Here is a 22,445-nt window from a genome sequence, read left to right on the forward strand (position 1 = left end):
CAAACTTGCTGACGCAAACTTGACGTGAATTTGATGTTGGTCACACACACACACAGACACACACACAGACACACACACACAAAACAGGACAAGTCACACTGATTACTACAGGACGAGGTGGCCTCTTCTCACTTACACATTTGTACACAAATAAGTCAGCCGTCTGGCTGTTATTGAAGTTTTTGGGTTGATACAATACATGTATGTATAATATATATATATGTATACAAAATAAAACTATAGCAAGCTAGATAACATGCTAGATAACAGCAAACGTGTGATCAGTGTGAGTGATATGCTGCAGAAGCTGTCTAATGTTTGTTACAGACTTCTTCTGCATTAGGGTTCTGTAAAAAACAAATATTGGGTAATGTCAACCAATCCAAATATAGATCCCCAACATGCTACTTGATAATCATCAATACTGATCTGGAACTATATGGTTGGTGTCTTTATTGGAGAATGATGCTGCAGTAGACAGGACACACACACACACACACACACACACACTTGTGTCCCTCTCTCACAGCAACCAGCTCTGTGCTCAGTGGTTCACAGTAGTGATGATGCAGGGTCTGTTCCATACATCAAAAATGTACATGTACAGTAGAAAGATTTGTTTTTGAACCATCTGTAAAAAAAGAAAAAGAATTATGACTTTAGAAACTGTCCTCTTTTGTGTCTGTTGTGTTTTGATGTCTTAATTTAACCCTTTGTTCATTTATTGCCTCTATGATGATGTCTGTTGCAGAAGGAGCTGAGCTTACAGACATCAGCCTGCACACCCTCAGTCCTTGGACACCACGCAAGAAGAAGAAGTTGCTGTTATACATGAATTGACTTTGCAGCGTTCACTGTGCAGAAAGACGATGAAGGCTGCTTTATATTTATCTGCTGAGGGAGCTGTTTCCCTGTTTCATCATACATTTTACACAAACATGTGCCTGCCATGTGCGGGCTTCACCACCAGCCTGAAAGCCAGTGCAGTTTGCAGTGGGGTGTAGAACTCACAAATTAATATTCAATAAGCAATAACAGCCTTTTTTGTACATGCTGTTATATGTCGCTAGTAATGTAATTGTATATTTTAAACATTATACATGATTCCTGTTCTGTCCTAGAGCATTCCTCTTTCTGTATTTTAAATTTTATTTTTTTATTTATTTCCTTCATATCTGCATTTTTGTCCTGGACCAAACTTGTCACGTGACCGTCTGTAAGGTACCCGCTCGCATGCGCAGCTACGGAAGCCGCGGAGGGCGCAACGAGCAGGAGGCGCAGCCACCCAGCCCGCGAGCTTCCTGAAAATGGCCAGCTGGGGAAAGGTCGCCGCTGTCTTCAGGAATGTTTGGAGGAGTTCTCGGTCCCTGAGAGGTTTAGAACTGGGCCGAGCCGTCGGACCTGGTATTTTAGGGTCTGTAATTGGAACTGGCGTTATTTGTTATTACCAATACCATGCAGACAACAGGACTCTGCCGTTCGCCATTCATGCTGAGGAGCAAAAAGTGAGTACACAACTCAGAAAGTTCGCATCGTCGAAATGAAACGCAAACCAACATGTCCGCTTCCCCGTACACTGTCTGTCGTTATTTATTGAATTAATGCGGCGCTAAATACATATTAGAGAGTGAGTGAGACACGCTAAGCTAACATTAACGAATTATTTACATTAAGGGCGTGAAGGTAAAGTGTTTAAAATGGCGCCCTCTAGCGGACATCGACTCTCACAAATATGCATATCTTTATCAACTGCTGTGTACAGTATATATGTGTACGTCGTTTTGAAATGGCAGAACAGTGTGGATCAACCCCAGTGTGGTCTAAACTTGTCAACAGCCACTCAAGTTGGCGACACTGGGAAAAAAAAACACTTTGTATTGTTTTGTTTTGGTCTACATACACCTGCCGCCGTGCTTTGCAGTGTGTTTATGCCCCTTGTGTTGTAGCAGGACACTGCAGCTCCACAGATGTCTGCCAGGAAGATCCGTTTCATCCAGTTTGCGTCAGTGGTCTACGAACAGGAGCCATACATGACCCCAAGAGATTTCCTGTTCTCTGTGATGCTGGAGAATGTTGATCGTAAGAGATTCTGACCTCATTGTGTGTGCAAGCTCCGCTTCCCAGGTGGTCCTTAGATGCTTCTGTGTGGGTCACATAGATGTACTGAGTGATTGGAAACTATTCCATAGGCACAGAACGGTCCACCCTCCTTAAATCTTATCTTATCTATCTTATCTATCTTAACTAATAATGCATCTTTACACATGACAGCACCTCATCTAAACCTTTCCATAAGTAAAATGGCCCAGTGTTTATGTATAGCTATGCTTCCTACAAGGAAGTCATTTTGTTAGTGGTATTGATCACAGATGGTGGTGTTCATATCTTATAAGTATAATTGTGTGTTGCCCATAATCTTTTGGCAACTACAGAAGGTTAAATCTCTTCAGACGTTCAGATGTTCAGATGCATCAAAAGATTTCACATGCACTGCTGTTTTATGTTTGTCCATTGACTGCTCTTTCTTCTCTTGGCTGTACTGCAGGGAAGCTGAAGAAAAGAAATTTAACAACAAAGGTATGTTAACATTGTGCAACAGTGTGCATGTTTATTGTGTTCAAAATCAAAATCAAGGAAGCTTCTTTACGGGGAGGCCTTCCACACCAGGTCATACAGAGGCCAGGCATTATATTCAGAGGATCTAGAAATTTAGCCTTCAAAAGATCCAGAACCATCCATAGACTGTGGTCATCACTGTGAACTGACCATGCTGCTGCCTTTTCTTGTATGTTGGCAGGATGTGGACAAGATGCTGGCTGCTGCCTCTAAAGCTCGGGCTGGTAATGCTCTTTTCAGAACATTAGGAGACAATGGTGAGTTCAGACCTGAAATCCTGATGTGATGTGTGTGACTAAGGGTGCTCCGATCAATTGGGTACAGATCATAATCAGCTGATATTGGCTTAAAATTGATTGATTGGCTGTTTCCAAAAAGGCTGATCCTCTCCAAGGAGAAAAGGAAAATGAAAGGAAAAAAACAGAAACCTGTTGGTGTCTCATACTGGCCACAGATGGGACTGTCTGGTTGATACAGCAGGTTCATATCAATCTTCTTCTTCTGCTTGCTTTCTAACTGCTCCTGCAGGTGGACACTGTCAAAGTCTTTCAAAACACAGGCTAGCAGGACTCTTCACTTCATCACACACATATTTTAAAGCCAGGAGAGGAGGAGGAGGAGGGTTGATGGAGAGTGAGGGGGAAAAGTAATCATAAGAGTGATGTAAGGGAACCGATGAGATCCATGATCCTGCAAATATCAAAAATGTCCACCGCTGAACATGAAGCGCTGCGTTAACATTTCAGACTTCTGGTCATTTTACTTCAAGGCAGCATGAAGCCAAAAGAAGTATCAGCCTAGAAGTAGTAATAACAGTGAACATTAAGTGCAGAACTTCTGCATATTTGCATATATCAGTTCCAAACCCTGATCGGAGTACTACTAGTTGTTGCAGCTTACACTTATCAGCAGAATGTTCCATCTGTGTGACTTAAACAGTGATCGTTTCTTTGTGTGCCGCAGGCTTGATATCTTACACAGAGTATCTGTTCCTGCTGACCATCCTGACCAGTAAGTCCTCCTACACTCCCAGCATTTGCATGAGCTGCCTTGTGAAGTTTCTCTAACATCAATTACCGTAGTTTTGCCTTTGACCTCACCTGAGGCCAGATAACTTGTACATGTATCACACTGTGGGTGGCTGTGGTAGAGTGGTTTTCTCCCAACTGTAAGGTCGGTGGGATCCCCTGTGTCCCTGTGCAAGCCACTTACCCCTGATCACCACTCATGTGTGAATGTGTGTGTGAAAGGGGTACATGTGTGATTTACCATTTATCGTCACTGTTACAGAGCCACTCACAGGATTTCATATAGCTTTCAAAATGCTTGACGTCGATGGAAACGAGCATGTGGACAAAAAGGAGTTTCTGAAGGTGAGACTTGTGATTGATCAGATTATATTATTATTGATCAGATTTATATGTGACATGATGGGAGCACATGGAGAAATGTCTGTGTTTAATGCATTTCTAAATATTGCCATTTTTAATGCTGCCTCGACGCTGCCAGTTAAGTATGAACAAAGCCCCGTGTGAAGGTGAGGGAGCTGCACTGTAGCTGAGTTTTGTTTGTTTTATCTGTGGTTCTGTCAGTTTAGCATCACCTGATGATAGCTGAGCTCAGGCCAAGGCAAGTTCTGTTCCTTGTAGACTGCATGTTGGCACGTTCTGCACCTTGTGTCATGTTTGAAATGCGAAGGTGCATGAATCTCATCTGCTCCACACTCTGATGTGTGTAACGATTAGATGAAGGTGTTTGGAGTAGTGAACTTTATTTACTCTCATTGTAGCACAGAGAGGAGGCAGGAAATGCAGAGACAAGCATTGATTTCACTAGCTAAGCAGTAATAATGTGACACTTTCTTTTTGTTGCTGAAGCTCAAGAAAGTCATTGGAAAAAGTAAAATGAGAGCTGCCAAGGATGGAACAGAGGTGGGTGTTCACAGATGAACATGTTTACAGTGTGATATCTTCCCTTTCCCTTTGAATGGTACATGATATTGCTCTGTATTCCCTGGATGTGACGCAGACACCTGCAGAGGAAGGCGAGGGCGTGAACACCACACTGCAGGCCTACTTCTTTGGGAGGAAAGGAGAAAACAAGCTGCAGTATCAGGAGTTCCGCAGGTAGGGATCCTCACATTAAGCCAAAATCAGTGTAGCATGTATGAAGTGTTCACCTTAGGTTTTGTTCTACACTGTAGATTAAATAAGAGATGTTTTCAGCTGTCAAACTGTTTGGAGACGGTGTTCCCCGTACTGTTCTTGTTCTTTATGATTTAAAGTTTTTGGACTTTCTCACTGCTGCTCCACTCTTGGATCAGCAGTTCCATAAAGATTTTTTTGTCATACAGGTTCATGGAGGACCTGCAGGCTGAAGTCCAGGAGATGGAGTTCCTGCAGTTCTCCAAAGGTATGGACACCATGCGGAGAGAAGACTTTGCAGAGTGGCTGCTGCATTACACCAATGAAGAATACAACGAAATCTACTGGGAAAACATGAGGAAGAAGCTCCCTGCTGGCGAGGTAGTAAGGCTCCTCTCCTTCTTCTCTGCTTGCTGTCACATTGTGATTGAATTAAAGAGGACTCTGTGATATTTTCCACTCCAGAGTATCACATTCGATGAGTTCAAAGCTTTCTGCCTGTTCACCAACAACCTGGAGGACTTTGCCTTTTCTATGAAAATGGTCACTGAAGCAAACCGTCCTGTGGGAATGGGTAACACCACCTCTCTATTTGATACGAGTGAGTAGTAACCCTTGTCACTGTACACATCAGATGAATGCATTTTTCTTTCTTGTAATTGCAGCTCAGTTTAAACGAGCTGTGCGGATCGCCACAGGCCACGATCTGTCCGAGAGCGTGCTGGACACTGTGTTTAAACTCTTCGATATGGATGGAGACAACTGCCTGAGCCACAGAGAATTCATTTGTGTGATGAAGGACAGAATGCTGCGGGGTCTGAAGGTGTGTTACATTTTAACTCTCGCTTGTTTAAAGGGGTCACTGCTGCGCTCATGACAAATAACTGTAAACCATGTAATTTCACATCATAAGAATGATAGTTTAGTCCTAGACAGAGGAATATCCAGTGCATACAGTACATCACTCTGAACTCGTCACTCTGAACTGTGCCCTCAGGTGCAGCCTCAGAACAGCTTCTCTGGCTACTGGAAGTGTGTGAAGAAAGAGACTCTGAAAGAAGCACAGGAGGCCTAGGGAGATACCGGGTCCCCATCTGAACCACCACGATGCTCCACTTCATTTCTGCTCAATGATGACTCCCACTGCTCACCTTTGTATCACCTGATTAAATAATTGGTGTGAGAGGGTTACACCAGCAGCCACATGTAAAGAAATGTAGGATTTATGCCACTATTTTCTGTACAAATATGTTTACACATAAAGCTCGTTTGATGTTGTCCTGGTTGGGGTGTTTATGTTTAAGCTTTTAAATTCAGATCAGGTGATCACTTTAAATGAATTTTGCACTTTTCATATATTCACAGAGCACTGAAGTGACTGGGTTAGTTGACTTTCTCCAGTGTGCTGGTTATGTGTTCTCACAGGAACGTTCTCTGATCAGTTAACAGACCAGACATAAACTGAGTGAGTAACCAGGTTGTAGTAATCCAGTCACTTACATGCATCTTAACGCTAACAGGGTGTTTACGAAGTTGGTGAACTGTGGTTTAAACTATTTTACTGTGCTGATTGACACCTTTTCTAGGGCTTTTAAAATACCTGGTGTGTGGTTTTGTGTTCTTGTCACAATATTTATCAAATAAAGTTTTATAATAACATCTGAAGCTTAATAGATTCATAACAGTAGGAAACCAGTATTAACTTTAGTCATTTATTGTAGAATTGACCTGTTAAGATCACATGAGTATGTGGGTTAACCATTGAAGATTGTGGTGCTAATTATCTTACCATACATATAATTCAAAAAGTAAATAGACAAAACAAGTTTACGTTGGTGATAGATGAACTAATTAGTGACTGATGCCAAGGTTATCAGTGAATACAGCATACACAGCTACAATACAATAAAATTACATTGAGCATGAAGCCATCTTTGGTCTTCTTATCACTATAAACAAATACATAGAAATTTGTATTGTATCAAAAATAGAAATTACATAGCCATAATGAAAGTAAATTCACATTTTTGACATAAGGAGAATACCTAAGAGACATATTGTGGGATTACATTTTTCACTCCTTGGCTTTAAGGACCAAATGGTTTTTCCACAATTTTGGAACATTCTTTTTTTTTCTTTCTATTTTTTGAAGAATTGCATGATTTTGTCAAACCATCTATCAGTATCACTGTCCTGCATATGAAAAGGACAGGACGCAACGTTTAGAACGAAACAAAAACACAAATAAAAGACAAATCGGATTGTCATTCTTAAAAACAAGCGTGTGCTTTCAATCCTGGGCTTTTGAAAAGCAAGGCCTCTGCCACGTTGGAGATAAGGAGAGAGGGGAGAGATTTGGTCAGGACTCAACATTCGGTCGTGATGTAGTGGCTGAGCCGAGCCCCTGACATGTCCCCTCCTATTGTGAGTGAGTCTATAGTTACCGGACTTTGTGTAGTTGTCCTCCTGGGGTTCAGAGTGATTCTGTCCTCGGAGGCACACATGATGACCTGCAGCCAAAGCGGACCTCTGCTTGAGATAGAAGGGAAGTGCTTTCAAAGTGTTTGATCCACTGTGGAGGAAGAACAGAAACATGCGTTACACATAGACCAGAAGGGTGCAGCTGTTTTCATATATTCTGCTGTACAGCTCGGAAGTTATTCTATTAAACTGTTGGTCACAGCTGTAGGATTTCTCACCATTCACCACAACAGCATGGAAACATCAAGGGTCGTTCTCCTTCTTTACTGTCACATCTCCATCTCCAGCCAGGATGGTTGAGATCTCTCCCTGCATGAACGCCCAAGGCACGGTGGATCCAGCCAGGGGGCAGCGCTCTCCACTGGGGCAGTACACCTCCCCGCCTTGGCCTTGGCTGCGGATGAATCCTCGGGTACAGGGGAAGCAGAACTTGTGGTGTGGTACAGAGGGACACTGGACAAAGTGAGTGTCCTCCAGGCGCTCCCTGCAGAGGGTGCAGCAGAGCAGAGTGCCCTGAGCGCTGCTTGTAGACTCGCCGGCACTGACGTTGCTGCTCGGCCCACCCGCACTCATGCCCTGCCCCATGGCTGCCTGGGAGACTGAGGTGGAGGCAGTGGAGGGGCTGCTGCTGGTGGGGCGCCCGGCAGATGAGGAGTGGGCTGTGGACATGCTGGGGCTATCTCTGGCCATCTGACTGGAGCTCAGACTGTCTGCAACTCCCATGAGTGCTGAGATAGGCGAAGGCTGGCTGTGTAGACGAGGTGGGCCTTCTTGAGGGGCCGCCATGCCAGGAAGAGATTCCATTCCTGGGTAAGTGCCTCGGGGCCAGGGTTCTCTGGGCGGATGATCGGACCTCCCTTCACTCTCTCCATTCTCTGAGCCCGGGGAAGCCTTGCGGCGTCTGGTTGTGCCCTTTGCAGGACCGGGGCGTCCAGCAGCTGCCAAGGGCAACACTGGATCGGGCTGCGGCAGAACCTCTGGGATTGGAGGCTCTTTAAACATACGCACACCATCGTTCAGGAGCTCAGACAGCCCACGCCAGTCTCCTGTGCCCTGCCGCTTCTCATATTCCACATAGCGTAGCCCAGAGTTCACAGCTTTACCTGCATCTTTGGCCGAGTCACGGAACATCTGCCTGACCAGATCCGGCACTCCTGAGAAGATCATTCCAGAGCCGACGGGATACTCTACAAACACCTTTAGCTCAAACTCTGGAGTTGTGTTGGCGTCAAAGGCCAGAACCCGACCCACCAGGTTATGGTCTTTCCTGAAGCGCACGTTAAAGGGGACACAGCTGCTGAGAGCCACTAGCACATCCCGGACTACTTTGGGACGGTTTGGCCAGCCTTCCACTCTGCTACGGGCCACCTCGTTCAGTTCAGCCATCACTTCATTGTTCCTCCATACTACAGGATCTATACCCACCAGGGCAGAGGTGCTAGTTCCCACTCCCAGGGACACAGCCTGTCTTCTGCCAGCATCACCCATTATAGGCCCAGCTGAGACTGCAACAGGTGTGGACCCAGCTCTGGAGCCTGATATTGGGGCTATGAGCCCATGAGGGCCTGCTACCAGCCCCTGAGCGATCAATGCATGGGGTATGGTGCTATGTAGACTGGGGACCGCTCCAGCTATGGCCCGGCGCGTGTTCGGGCTCTGTCGGCTACCCTCTGACAAAGCCACATCTTCAGCTCTGTGCAGGCCGTTTGGGAGGCGAGAAGACACCCCATACTCACCCCTCCCCCTGTCTACACGCTCCCCATGCTGGCGCCCCGCTTCAATGGGCACAGCGGAGCTGGGTTTTCCCTGCTGTGGACCGGGGGACCTGCCGTCTAAAACTCCGTGCGTGCTCTTCAGCTGCCTGGCAGTTTCAATGAGGAGCTCTATTCGGTCTGCCCCGTCGTAGTTGACACATCCCCTGCACACAGCCTCGCTGAACTCCCACAGCATGGCCCAGGGCATCTTGGGCAGATCGCAGAGGTAGCACCATTGCCGTCTAGAGGAAGACTGCGGGGCGGAGGACATGTTGTTTACAGGCCCTCGACCAAACTTTCTTCGGAGGCCTACACGTTACGCTTAACGTTTTTCAGCAATTCTTCAATCTTCAGAGACTTCCCGCCACATGCCGCGGCCTTTACGACAGGAATCCAGGACAAACTAACCTCGAAAGGCGATGTTTGGCGGCAACATTTAAAACTTAGCGACGTCTTCTTTCTCGGCTTGTTCGTGTCGGTCTGTGTGGAAGGAAGTAAAATGTTATAAGACACCGGAAACACCTACGCGACAGCCGCGTGAAGCATATTGGGAGTTGTAGTTTTTGGAAGAAGGGAAAATAAAGGCTCACATTAAAGCAGTATAATGTTGTCAACTAACCAAATAGTTAGGAAGAATTTATAAATTAGAAAATGTAACATTTTGTTTTTCATTTTTTTAAATGCGCCGTTTTCTTCAATTAAAATGTATTTTATTGTAAATTGAAACAAAATCTGTCTCATGTTGGCATTTTACAGAAATTCAATGATGTTTTATATAAAGTTTTTTTTAATTATATATAATTTATTATAAATATAAAGTTTTATGTAGTTTGTATCTTGAAAGAAAGTTTTATGTTGATGTTATGGTCCATCTGCTGGAGGAAAGTGGCACAAATATAATGACATCTTGTTAATTAACCTGTTAATCAGCTTTAGTGTGACCACCCACAACAAAACTTACACTTAAAGAGGCCATTATTTATCAGAGCATTTACAGATTTTAAAAAACGTACGTACTCAAAGGCCGTAACTTCACTAAACACTCGAGTGATAAATATATTGTCATTATTAAACAAAATCTAATTTAAAAGTTGCAAACTAAACATCGAACCCTCCGTTTCCTCTTCTGCTACTCCGTCGTCATACAAGACCATCAAATGTTTGTTCTTATTAAAATAACTCAAGTTTAAAGCAATACCCAGTCATATAATTGCTGCATGACTTCAATAACTGCAGATGTGGAGATCGAGCTGGTGAACCAATGAAGTTTTATTTCCATGATTTAGATTTAAATGTTTCTCTGGACAAGGCAGAAAAAAATGATACAATACAAACCACATGTGATGATGGGAAAATCAGTACACATAATAGTTAATGTTAACTTTATTTAAAAACAAAAATGGTGGCAGTGGGCGTGTTCCAATCTAGTGTTATGAACATACAAAAAGAACTGATTGAAACACGGTAAAGAAAAAATAAATTGTTAAAAAAAGTATAATTTATGTAACATGATCTAAAGCACATTAATTCTAGTTTTTGTCAATACTGTTTTGATGGTACATGACAACAGAACTGCAGTATGCTCTATCCAAAGACACAAAACGTTACAAAGAATTTTAAATGGAAGAGTACTCAGTTGGCATGGTGTGTGGTTGAGAAACACAGCTTCAGTGTGTACGGGTAAGGCCCACCTAGGAGATACACGAAAGAAACATTTTAGAGACAGAAAGGTGGGATGTGTTCTGAAGAGTTTCAAATATACAACATAGAAATGACACAATACAAATACAAAATAGTAAAAAGCAAACCGTTTGAGAAGATGACTTACTGGGGTTTTTCATCTGATAGTGGTTCATCATAGCTAGGGCTTCCATGGCGTCATTGATGGATTCCCACTCAAGCAAGCCAGATGAACTGCGCTCACCTGTTGTAAAAATTAATAGACGTCTAAAACTCATCAGAAATGGGGCTAATCTACTGGTATGAATGCCTCCCCGCCTCCTTATTACTTACTCTTTCCAGTGAAAAGTTTAACACTTGTGGGGCTCTTAATTCCCAGTTCTTCACAGACCTGGTCACAGTTCACAGATCACAGTTGAAGTCAATGTTTAGCAGGGTGATTTGTGGAAAATCTTTACATTGCAGTTATGGGTTCTTCCTACCTGGTTGAAGATCTCTGCAGAGATGTCGGGCTGTGCGTTAAAGAAATGTAGGACGTTGCTGGGGTGCTGGATTCGGTTTTTAGCCGCCTGCTCTGGTGAGGTGAAGCGGTTGTTGCGGGATCCATGGAAATCTTTGAAGCTGCTGGTGTTGTCCTCTAACTGGTAGCACTGTCCTGGCACGATGGCTTGCTGCTTGGATACACTGCAGGGGAAGAGATCACAACTCATTCATCTGTATACTTAGCAATTTACTTCACAGTAATCTAAATAGTAGCTAATGATGTTTGAGCATTATCTGCACAGCTGCTCTTACCAAACATTGAGCTTCTGTCCGAAAAGGAAGTTGTTGTTGAGGTGAGCGATGGCTCTGTCCACAGAGTAACAGTCACCCATCTCCACCATTGCCGCTCCAGGCTTACTCTTCATGAACTTGACCTGAAGAAAAAACATTTAGATGTCTACACCCATGTGCATATAAAAACATTTATGCTGAAATACTAGGTGTGTACCATACTTTCATCCTTCTACTCTAGCAATAAATGATCTCACAAAGCTGCTTTGCTACCTTGACCAAATATGGATTAGCTTATTTGAATAAGCAATTTAGAAACAAATGGTTGACATTACAGAAGGTCTGTCCATCCCCGTTTAATGTCTATGCTCTCCATGCACACATGATCATGTACAGTGGAGTTAATAGACTCATTACACTTTATTACTAATGCTCCAAAGAATGCTAGCTTAGCATCACTTCACTCACCCTCTCCACATTTCCATATAGGCAGAAGATGTTGAAGACCTTGTCAGCATTAATTTTGGAGGGCTCCAGGCCATACACCATAAGCACCGGTGAGTCAGCGTGAGGGCCATACTCTGGAGGAGGTGGTCCGTATCCAGGACCGTAGCGCTGGCTACCACGGCCACGCCCGCCCATGCCTGGCCCCATGCGATGTGGGGGAGGGGGGCCATAGCTGTCATCATTATAACCATGATATCCTCCCTGTGGGCCTCCTGAGTTTGAGAGAAGAACACATCCTGGTTACATGTACCAGTCTTCTACACATTACATCACATTCTTTGAGAGATGCTCACCATAATCAGGAGGGTGGTCTCCCAAGAGAGCTGGCTGCCTCTGGCGTTTGTTTGGATTGGCGTTGGGATCTAAAACGGTAAAACAGAAGTTGCCAGTCAAACAGATTCCACCTCACAGGTATCACAGGCTACTACATGCTACAGGACAAGTTTGTGACATGCAACAGAGGGGCTTCTTGTTAAAATTCTTTTCAAAAAATCTTCAGACTCTTGCTAAACTAACAGGTGACATAATGGAGATTTTAAAAGACAGCTTTTAAACATTTAAAGACCTCCTATATGTGCATTTCTAGTACAAACACACACACCTTGTGAATTGTTCCAATTGCCTTCGCCATCAGCATCTGTGCAGGTACACATACACATATCAAATCCAAATTAATTAATAATTAGGCAACTTTATAATTTTATAAGGACATGCAGTTATATGAAAAAGAGACATTCAAGAAGAGTAAAATATGAATCAATGCTGCAAGCAGCACATGCTGTTTTATTGAAAGGTATGAGAACTAAACAGTTCTTACAAATCAGGATAACACATGTATAACATGAGGTGTGAAGAGACATCAAACATACCGACTATTTACAATGTGGAACTGAAGAGAGTTAACAAAAGAAAGGTATAACTGCAGGGACTGCAATCATTGTTCTCATTATGACCAATATGCATTTGCAGTCAACAATAATTTGTATACACTTAAACTGCACTTCTCAATTACTGAAAACAGTCTTTATGATGCATTTTCGTATATCTTAACTTAACCCTAGAAGTTGCTGCCCTTCACATTGAAGCAGCGTGTAAATTTAAGGACCTATCCAAACCTTTGAGTTACGCAAAGACACTAGCTGCTTAAACATGTGATAAACGTATTGAAAACTTAATGTTGGTTAAGACACAGACCAATATCCAAAACAAGTAGAGACTAATATTCGTTACCAAAGAGCTTTAGTAAAAAAAACCATCTGAATCTACTGTTCAATCGACATAAAACAGAATAAAACCTTTTTCCACTAGATTCTTGTTGGTCATGTAATTCACCGTATGCTACAAGAAATTCTGCTAAACCCAAATAAAAACTCACTCCAAGACCAAAATGCATACCTGAAGAGTCCTGCTATTATGTAGTGCAGGACTAAAAAAACTTTCAGTCCATGCATTCCTTTAGATACTAAAGTAAGCGGCTACCAACACCAGGCAGTCTAATCAGATGGCCTTCAACGTATTCTATTAAAAAATATTAAAGACATCAGGCAACATATTATCAATTAGATTACATTGTGAAACTGCATTGCTGAAGTCTCAAAAAATTAGGGCAACAGTCAGATTGCTTAAGTTTCACAGTAGCCTTAAACCATCTAGTCAGATTATTTATTCATTTCAGTACTTACAGCACCACACATGAAGCATGGGACACAGTGGGCAGGTAGGGGGCAGTCTTCAGCAAGGATGCTACCCGCCAACCTCTGACTCCAGCCTCAACTCATTCTCCCTCTTCAGTCTTTTCTTGCTTCTTTCCTTCCTTGCATCCCCACCACCAGAGAGAAAAGTACATCCACACGTCCATTCTGGGTTTTGGCTTTCTGCCCATCTGTTTTGATAGCTGCTATTAGAGGGGCTCATTTCCAGCTTACCGTGTTCTGACCACAAAGCAGGACATTTGCACCGTTTGAGAGTGGGCTGTCAGTCCACAGACACACTGAGCCAAACCTGCATCACACGGGAGGTGTTAAAGGCATCACTATGGGCCAGTGCAAAAAAGGGAAAATGAAACAACGTAGAAACAACACAAGAACAGCACAGATAAGGAGGGAATTGGGGAGGAAGGTACAGGGGAAAAACAGAACACCAGAGTCCATAAATGTAGAAAGCTTTGGGAAAGGATCTGTAATCTGTTTGCCTCTGTGCTTGTATGCTTGATAGGTGTCTGATGCTTGTGTCTTCATGGGCCCCCCCGTGGATATTTCTTCTCATGTAAAAATGGGCGCTCACATGATGCTTGTTTATTTGGTTTAGCCACTTGCAAAGTGAAAAGGCATCTAGTGTTCGACAATAAGTCATCTGGAATACCTGCGTGACGATGTGCTGTCATGGCAGCTCAGCTGTGTGTTGCCTTGGATATTCAGCTTGCTGTGTTGTCATGTTCATGTTCGGCACAGGAAGGGTGAGACGAAGAGTATTAGCGTCTGACAGAAAGAATGGCCTTGCTTTTTGTTTACTGCCCCCGTATGTGGTGTCGTCTGTTCCCTGGTCGAGCTGAATGTGTCTGAAAATTCCTCTGTGGTTCCCTGTGGTTGTGCTATGGCAGGCACATCCCAAGAGCTAGGAGGTGTGGCCGCAATGACCACACACCTGACTCCTGCCCTCATCATCAATGTGTTGTGTCAAAATGGGGTCTCCTCGGGGCTCTGCAGATGAGATGTGCTGTACTGGTAAAGATGGTGGGTAGATGGTTATCTGTGGCGGATGTGTTCACGTGGCCTTGGAGTATTTCTGTCCCTCAAACTGAAATGGTGGCTAATGTCCACCACCAAAAATAAAATGGATTCCCATATCAGGTGGTGGAGATAGAAGTGATGATGAAGTTGAAATAAGGAAGTACTGAGTTGAGGTTGTGTTCCAGTATTTGATGCCCCACTGTGTCCGATGTATGCCACAGAGCAGTTTTACATTAGCTGTGGCTGTGGTTGCTGTTATGCTGTAGCTGTAGAAGCCGCTGTGTCTGCTTAGAGGTTGAGGTAAGCTTGTATGAGTTTGCACAGTAAGGACACAAGGAGTACCTTATCACCTAAGGCAGCACAAACTATATGGTATGAAGAATTTGCTTAAGAAGACATGATGTCAAACATATGTATGAAACTTGCATGGCACTAAACATACTGTGGTCTTTTACAGTGAATGGACAAAAAAATTCAAATTTCTGACCAACAGCTACAATAAAAGCACAATGAAAGATATTTGGTCACAGGAGTGGTAGTGGTAAATCTGCCACTACAAAGTATCAAGTCTATTCCTGGAGGTTTCATGCAGACAACGGCAAGTCGAATATATATATATGTAAAATTCTACAGTATGCTATATTAAACTAAACCAATGATGCAGTCCTATGGACGGAACTCCAATTTAACAAGTCTTGAAACAACACAAATATTAACATTAAGATGAAGCTGTTAAGTGTGTTGGTACATGGCCTACATTAAAGGTCCCATTAAATGCAGAATAGCATGTCCCAGATCTGCAGTTTCACCATCAACAAATAATTGCCTTTATACAAAAATCTTTCATTTTTCCTTGTGGTATCTCCTATTGTTTAAATAACTAATCACATCCAAAAATCGGTTCAACTATCCAGTGAACATTAGGGGTGGGAATCTTTAGGTATCTCACAATTTGATTCGATTACGATTCAGAGGCCGACGATTGGATTATTAATCGATTATTGATGCATCTTTAAACAATTAAGCAACATAGACTATTGCACTGAATCAAAAATATGCCCTAGCTTATTCAGACAAAACAAATAATATTTACTGTACTAAAATAGGACTGCATTTTATAGAAAAAAAATCTAATTCTTTGTTAGCAATAATAGTGCTTTCAGATTTCAGTAAGCAACTTAAAAGGTTGTAACGTGTACACACAACCAGTTTGGGCAACTACGTAGTCATTTTGATAGGTCTGTGTGTCATGGTGCAGGCTGTGGGCATCAAGTGAAGAGAGGGGTTGGTAAATGGATGATAATTAAAGGCAATAAAACAATAACCATTCCCCACTTTTTACAGTGTATTTAACTCATAAAACTACCGTAGCTGACAGCAAGCAACGTATTTAATGTTGATCAGTCCATCATTGATGGATGGACTTGTGTTAGCAGACAGTACTTAACAAGTTAATTCACTTAAGTGAAACTAATGAGCCAGCAACATCATGATTGAGGGACATTATAAAAACACAGCGCGACACCTTCACTCTCCATCCACATGCAGTGATCTCTCAGTCCTCAGCTGCCTGGTTTGTTGTCATGGCCCAAAAACTTGTGCGTTGTTTAAAGATTGTGTATTAACGGCAAGAGCTCTCACTCACGCTACTACACAAACACGCAATGACACAATAGATAGATAATAGACTGATCCCCTGCTCAGCCATGATTGTGTCTTACTGTCCCAGGAAAGTCAGGTGACGTTGCGCTACACATTAAAGTTTCGCCTTTTCATTCTGTGTATTTTACGTTAGTATTTCACATTTAGATTATCAATGCTTTAACATTAATATTCAATTCAGAATCACAATAGTCCACGGCCAAATCGTGATCTCCCACCACTAGTGAACATGGAGTCACTAAAATCCTGATTTCTATTCCACATCAGCCACAGTTTGTAATGCACACACAGCATGACAGAGTCAATTGACAACTGCCATACTGAACATGATTCAACTCCAACCTGAAGCAAGTATAGGCAAACCTTTGAGATTACAAGAGTCATTTTATGGGACCCTTAACCAAAGGAGTGTCTAGTTGTCTCACAAGATGACTCAACTAAGTATTACTATAATAAAATCTCCACTATGTTTGACAGAGCTAACAGGTGATATTCTCTGCTGTGTTTGCTAGGCAGGGAGGTGACACTGTGCAACTGTGACATGCTCTATTGGGAATGTGAACCTATGTGCAGAATGTGCATCTGGGTGCTTTGGGCTGTTTACATGCATGGACCTTGAGGTTGGCTGCCCTTGAGGTTGCTCCTCATGCCCTTACTTTGTGCCTGCTGTGTGATAAGAAAATGCATGAAGACTGTGCAGGCATCGCAGGAATATTGCCTCTGAACACTGAGCTGCAAGGTAAAAAAAAAGCATTTATTCTGTGATCAAGGCAATACTCCTGGAGGCAGAGAACCCTAACCATCCCATACAGTGGCATGAGAGGAAAAGAGGAAGAAAAAAAGGGGAGAGGAAGGGTTGGGGACTGCTTGTTACCTTGGCCACTCAAGTTGGGGTTTGTGTAGTCCCACGTGTCCTGGTCATTCTTGAAGACATTAAGGCGCGTTGGCTATGGAAAAGATTGTATTACAAAACTCGATTACCTTCCTTTCAATAAGAGAAATGTGGCTAAGAAAGATTGATTAGACACAGTCATTTACTCACCTTGGCATATTCAATTTTTAGAGTGCAGCAGCCAGAATAGATGTCTGCACCATTCAGAGAGGCTTTGGCCCTCTGAGCACTTTGGACTGAATCAAATGTAGCAGCACTGAGTTAAGGTGACGTCAAATAAAAAAATTCCAAAGGTTTAAATTTGATTAATAACAACATATTATTTAATTATATTAGTCAAATGAAAAGAATTATAACTGATAAAGAAATGCTGAAAAGGATATTCGACCATAGCCTGAACACCATTTTTTCTGAAGATGACAATCCTCTGTACAGGACCACAGTTGTTACAAATGGTGTAGAGCACATCCTGTAGAGGCATACAGGCAGTTTAATAATATTATACAACAGTAAGCACACTTTGTGAAAACACATACCGCCATTAAAAAAATATCCTTCTTTTGTTGTTTGCCATCTAAGGTCAAACTGATTTACAAAGGAAAATCATACTAAATATTTTACACTTCAAGCACATTACCGTGGTGATTGGATAGATGGGGTTGATAATTGTGAGCAGCAACACATTGTTGACGCTTCGAGTGTCATCCGAGTCTCCTGGCCGAGAAATCTTTTGACTGGTGGAGTAATTGATGAAGGCAGGGTGGCCTGCAATGTAAACTTGGTTCTCTGCTGCATATGTAACAGCATTGCAGGAACCATTCATGTCCTCATACTCGACAAGGGCCTGGCGTTTCTTGGGCATCATTACGACATAACTGTAAAGAAATGATTAAAGAAGAAAATCAGCATTCATAAGCTGGCATACTAAACCATGTTTCACAAGATGCACATGTTCAATCTGCAGCTCTACACGCTTTATTGCCCACACTTACAATATATGTTTAAGTGGGCATCAGGCAGCCGTTTCCAGCTGTTTAGACAAGACCAGATAAGCAGCCCTGAGTCCAGCACAACTGAAGAATTGAAGAACAACACATGCACCTAAAAGATTAAGAGGAGTAACCCTGGCCTGTGAAACAAGTAAGAACTGGACTCCAAGAGAGCTTTTTGTGCTGGATGTTTTAAACTATTCTAGCAATTATCCTAAAGACTAATAAAACAACAGTGAAAATGCCTTCCTGTGTTTACGTTCCCATACAATCTGTCATTACCTGATGGCACCAAATTCCTGCAGGGCCTCCACCAGGTCAGCCTCCATGGCACCGTCCACCAAGCCCCTGATGTGCACCACCGGGGAGGGTAGCGGTTTATGAGGATCATCGTAGCTCTCCTGAGAGCGAGAAAGAGATGCTTGCATGGTCATGAAGTTATAGCTGCTATGAACTGATGGAAGAACAGATCAATAGAAACGTGCAGACAAATAGTATTAAGCAGCCAAGTGCATCGTATTGCCAGTTAATAAACATATCTTTAGTAAATGTATCGCTATTTACTATAAACACTGCCCCAAAGAATCAATGTTGTGTTACTTTGGACGAAAATTACAACGCGTTTCTATCAACGGAAAATTAAGTTAGGCGTCTTCTACAATGTACAATTCTGGTACATTTATTCGAGCAAAGACTGACCAACTACTGGTTTGTTTTCGGGTTAGCTAGTGCTGGTTAGCCTTTTCGTTTAGCTAGCTGCAAGATAACATAGCCTTTTCAACACAAATTACGCTTTTAAACAGTCAATGCCTATGCACATTTGAGCTCAATAACCACTAGCTACCAATGGAAGATGAAAAACCGCACCGTTGTCATTCCTCCGTCTTCAGTTTTCTGTCTTTTCGTTGCTCTGCCGCCTTCTCCGTAATATCGGCCCGCAGCAGCAGCCATGTTGTCCTGTCCCCTTTGCCGGGGTATTGATGCATTCTAGTTACATGGGAAAAACGGGACACAAACTTTAAAGCCGACAGTGAAAGTGTTCTTTATTATCCAACGACAGTTTTTTAGGGCCCGAGCACCGAATGGTGCAAGAGCCCTATTGAAACCCTTAGGATTATTATTTTTTTTTTTTTTTTTTTTTTTTTTTTTTTTTTTTTTTTTTCCCCCTCCGAGATCGCATTTTTGGAGGCCTTAACATGCCCAAAAACTCACCAAACTTGGTAGAAAAATTCATTCGCCCGAAAAATTTTGAAATTTGCTGACTTTTGAAATGCACATATAAAAATGGCTCTATAGCGCCCCCAACGCGTAGCCCCTCTGGCCGGTTTGACACAGGATTATGAAAATTGGCACACATATGTATCACCTCAAGACGCACAAAAAAGTCTCTTGGACCCCCCCTCCAAACCCAACAGGAAGTCCGCCATTTGAAGGTTTGTGGCCATTTTTGGCGATGTGTGACCCTGCTGCCAAACTTTTCACGCCTCGCATACTTCAACGGATTGAGCTGAAATTCGCCGTGTCCACTCAGGACACCATAGGGAATAGACGCATTCCAAAACTCTTACAAAAGTCTTACGGTGTGGCCGGGGCGTGGCCTCAAAGTTTGACCATTTCTGAGGACACAGAAAGTCTCTATAACTTCTTCGTTTTCTGTCCGATCTGTACGAAATGTCACATGTATGATCAGAGTCTGACCCTAAACACATCTATACAACAATATTGAGGCTTTGACAGAGCGCCACCTACTGGCTACACAAAATGTTGTGTTTTCATAGGTTTTTCTGCCTGCCCCCCTGGCCTGTTTTGAGTAGGGTCATGAAAATTGGTACACATGTGTATCACCCCAAGATGCACAAAAAAGTCTCTTGGACCCCCCCTCCAAACCCAACAGGAAGTCCGCAATTTTGAAATTTCTGTTAATTTTTGGCGATTTGTGACCCTCCTACAAAACTTTTCACGCCTCGCATACTTCCTCCAAATGAGCTAAAACTCACTGTGTCCACTCAGGACACCATAGGGAATAGACGCATTCAAAAACTCTTACAAAAGTCTTACGGTGTGGTGGGGGCGTGGCCTCAAACTTGACCATTCGCCATTACAAAGGAACTCACTGTATTTATTGCCCTAATGCGTAGCCCCGCTGGCCAGTTTGACACAGGATCATGAGAATTAGCACACATGTGTATCACCCCAAGACGCACAAAAAACTCTCTTGGACCCCCCCTCCAAACCCAACAGGAAGTCCACCATTTTGACTTTTGTGGCCATTTTTTGCCTATTTGTGACCCTGCTTCAAAACTTTTCACGCCTCACATACTTCATGCAATTGAGCTGAAATTCACTGTGTCCACTCAGGACACCATAGGGAATAGACGCATTCCAAAACTCTTTCAAAAGTATTACCGTGTGGCGGGGGAGTGGCCTCAAAGTTGACCATTCGCCATTACAAAGGAACTCGCTGTGTTTTATGCAGTACTACCCATATACTTTATGCAATGTGGACAAAATCTTACAGTACTGCCATGGAGCCGAGTCTAAACAGATATATATGCTAATAGGATGATACGGTCATAGCGCCACCTACTGGTAGCAGGAAAGTTTGGTTTTAAACATGTGTTTGTTGTATATCTGTGGAAATGAGAGGAGGAGAGCATAGCACAGGAGAGTATAGGAGACGCGAGCATAGGAGAGAAGACTGCGATGACCCCACGGATCGCAAGGTGCGCGAGGGCCCGCAATGCTGCTTGCAGCTTTAATTTTTTATTTCTTTCCACCCACTCATACTGGCACCCTTTTCTCGGACACGAAGATTTATTTTACTTTTGAGAAACTGCGTTATGTGTTTTTGGCTTGTTGTTTAACAGGGTGTCCAAAAGTTTTCGAGGTATTTCACCCGGAGGACTTTAAACGCAGCAAAAGTCACAAATATTATGGGTTTTTTGTCCCGTTATCTCCCAGTATGCCCAGTACAGGAGGCGAGGCTTTGGAATCAATTGTGTAAAATCTTAGATCTCACAAAAATCTTATAAATCTTGCGTTTTAGGCACTTTATTTATTTATTTTTATACTGGCAGATATGTAGGAGGCCTTCAAAACGTGTCCATTTCAATATATTTTATTATGTATTTTTGTTTTGTTTTGTGCATTTTGTTGATAATAGCTTATCCTGATATGTTGTTCGGGACGTTTTTACCTACCAAAGGTCATTTTCACTCTTAATTTGGCCACAACATTCACTGTATCACCAGCTATCTACGGAGGAGAGGCAGGGTACAGCCCGGACAGGTCACCAGTCCATCAGGGCACATACTTAACTACTAAAATATTTGTTTAAAAATGCCAGGATTTTAACCCTTTAACTGCCGATTTCATCAGTGATGTCACTGTTTTGGGGAGAAAAATGTACTAAATTGCTCATTTGTAATATAAAAAGTAATTGTGGACATGTCATTAGTTTTAATATTATTAGTTTGATTGCTGCAAGCAAGCTCTCTCTTCTATCTTTCTTTCTTATTCTTCCGTACGTTTTTTGGCACAGCGTATCTTCAGCATACATTGACCGATTTCAGCCATTCAACTATCAAAATCTTCATCTCACAGAGGACGTTCCGGGTCAACTTAAAAAATTATATAATGTTCAAATATTAAGCAATTTCGGTGTCATTTTTAACATGGGAGTCTGTGAGAGAGCCCTTCAACGAGGGTCATCTGCCAAATGTATCTCCTCCTACAAATTTCAAGCTATAGACTCTGTTTTAGTCCTAAAACGCTCATTAGATGCTGCTCTATCAAACGTGTATTCACAATTTTCTAATTCCAAATCGTTTCCACTCGCCAGGCTCTCAAAGTTGGAGTGGTTTTTGGGGTCTCCTCTGCTGTTACCATGGTGACAGGCTGACACACAGAGGCGTACAAAGCTCTGAATTGCTCTGATTCTCCAGCAATTTAAAGCAATGCTTCACATCAGCGTTCAAAGCAATGCTTCAGCAATCAAACTTACATTTTCTTCAGGAAATGCCCTTTTTCTAGTTAAATTATAATTATTATGTTTATAAATAAAATATATATAAATTATGTTTATGGACTGCACAGCTATGACATCACACTGTGTGCACAGTTATTATGCAGGTTGTATTTTTGAGGATTCATTTTATTATTGAGCAACTCCACTGCTCCACTGTTGATCTAAAATATTAATAAACCTCAAACCTGAA

The 22,445-nt window shown here is 42.5% G+C and overlaps 3 protein-coding genes across 5 annotated transcripts; 1 reads left to right on the forward strand and 2 right to left on the reverse strand.

The window, feature by feature from the left end:
- Positions 1–1,257: 1,257 nt before the first annotated feature.
- On the forward strand, positions 1,258–15,091 carry micu2 (mitochondrial calcium uptake 2). 3 transcript variants are annotated; one of them, XR_003671758.1, is made up of 13 exons: positions 1,258–1,505; positions 1,947–2,079; positions 2,546–2,577; positions 2,798–2,873; positions 3,580–3,627; positions 3,907–3,989; positions 4,494–4,547; positions 4,645–4,742; positions 4,970–5,141; positions 5,226–5,334; positions 5,426–5,583; positions 5,758–6,229; positions 15,081–15,091. XR_003671758.1 is itself a non-coding variant. In XM_028422367.1 (12 exons), exons 1-12 carry the CDS (start codon positions 1,308–1,310, stop codon positions 5,833–5,835), a joined length of 1,239 nt encoding a protein of 412 aa, XP_028278168.1. In that variant the 5' UTR covers positions 1,258–1,307; the 3' UTR covers positions 5,836–6,419. The 3 variants fall into 3 exon arrangements, 2 of the variants coding, with proteins under 2 accessions (XP_028278168.1, XP_028278169.1); XM_028422367.1 differs by lacking the exon at positions 15,081–15,091 and having other exon boundaries at positions 5,758–6,419; XM_028422368.1 differs by lacking the exon at positions 15,081–15,091 and having other exon boundaries at positions 1,950–2,079; positions 5,758–6,419.
- On the reverse strand, positions 6,897–9,490 carry LOC114446666 (interferon regulatory factor 2-binding protein 1-like). Its single transcript, XM_028422365.1, has 2 exons — positions 7,460–9,490; positions 6,897–7,332 (listed from the first exon to the last, which is right to left on the reverse strand). Exon 1 carries the CDS (start codon positions 9,264–9,266, stop codon positions 7,485–7,487), a length of 1,782 nt encoding a protein of 593 aa, XP_028278166.1. The 5' UTR covers positions 9,267–9,490; the 3' UTR covers positions 6,897–7,332; positions 7,460–7,484.
- hnrnpl (heterogeneous nuclear ribonucleoprotein L) lies at positions 10,296–19,236 on the reverse strand. Its single transcript, XM_028422366.1, has 14 exons — positions 19,096–19,236; positions 18,511–18,629; positions 17,877–18,114; positions 17,623–17,708; positions 17,390–17,486; positions 17,222–17,294; positions 12,558–12,593; positions 12,250–12,318; positions 11,918–12,168; positions 11,471–11,592; positions 11,158–11,359; positions 11,009–11,066; positions 10,824–10,919; positions 10,296–10,686 (listed from the first exon to the last, which is right to left on the reverse strand). Exons 1-14 carry the CDS (start codon positions 19,177–19,179, stop codon positions 10,628–10,630), a joined length of 1,590 nt encoding a protein of 529 aa, XP_028278167.1. The 5' UTR covers positions 19,180–19,236; the 3' UTR covers positions 10,296–10,627.
- Between the last annotated feature and the right edge of the window lie 3,209 nt (positions 19,237–22,445).

Source organism: Parambassis ranga, chromosome 14 (genome assembly GCF_900634625.1).
Source record: "Parambassis ranga chromosome 14, fParRan2.1, whole genome shotgun sequence".
In the NCBI taxonomy this organism is placed as follows: domain Eukaryota; kingdom Metazoa; phylum Chordata; class Actinopteri; family Ambassidae; genus Parambassis; species Parambassis ranga.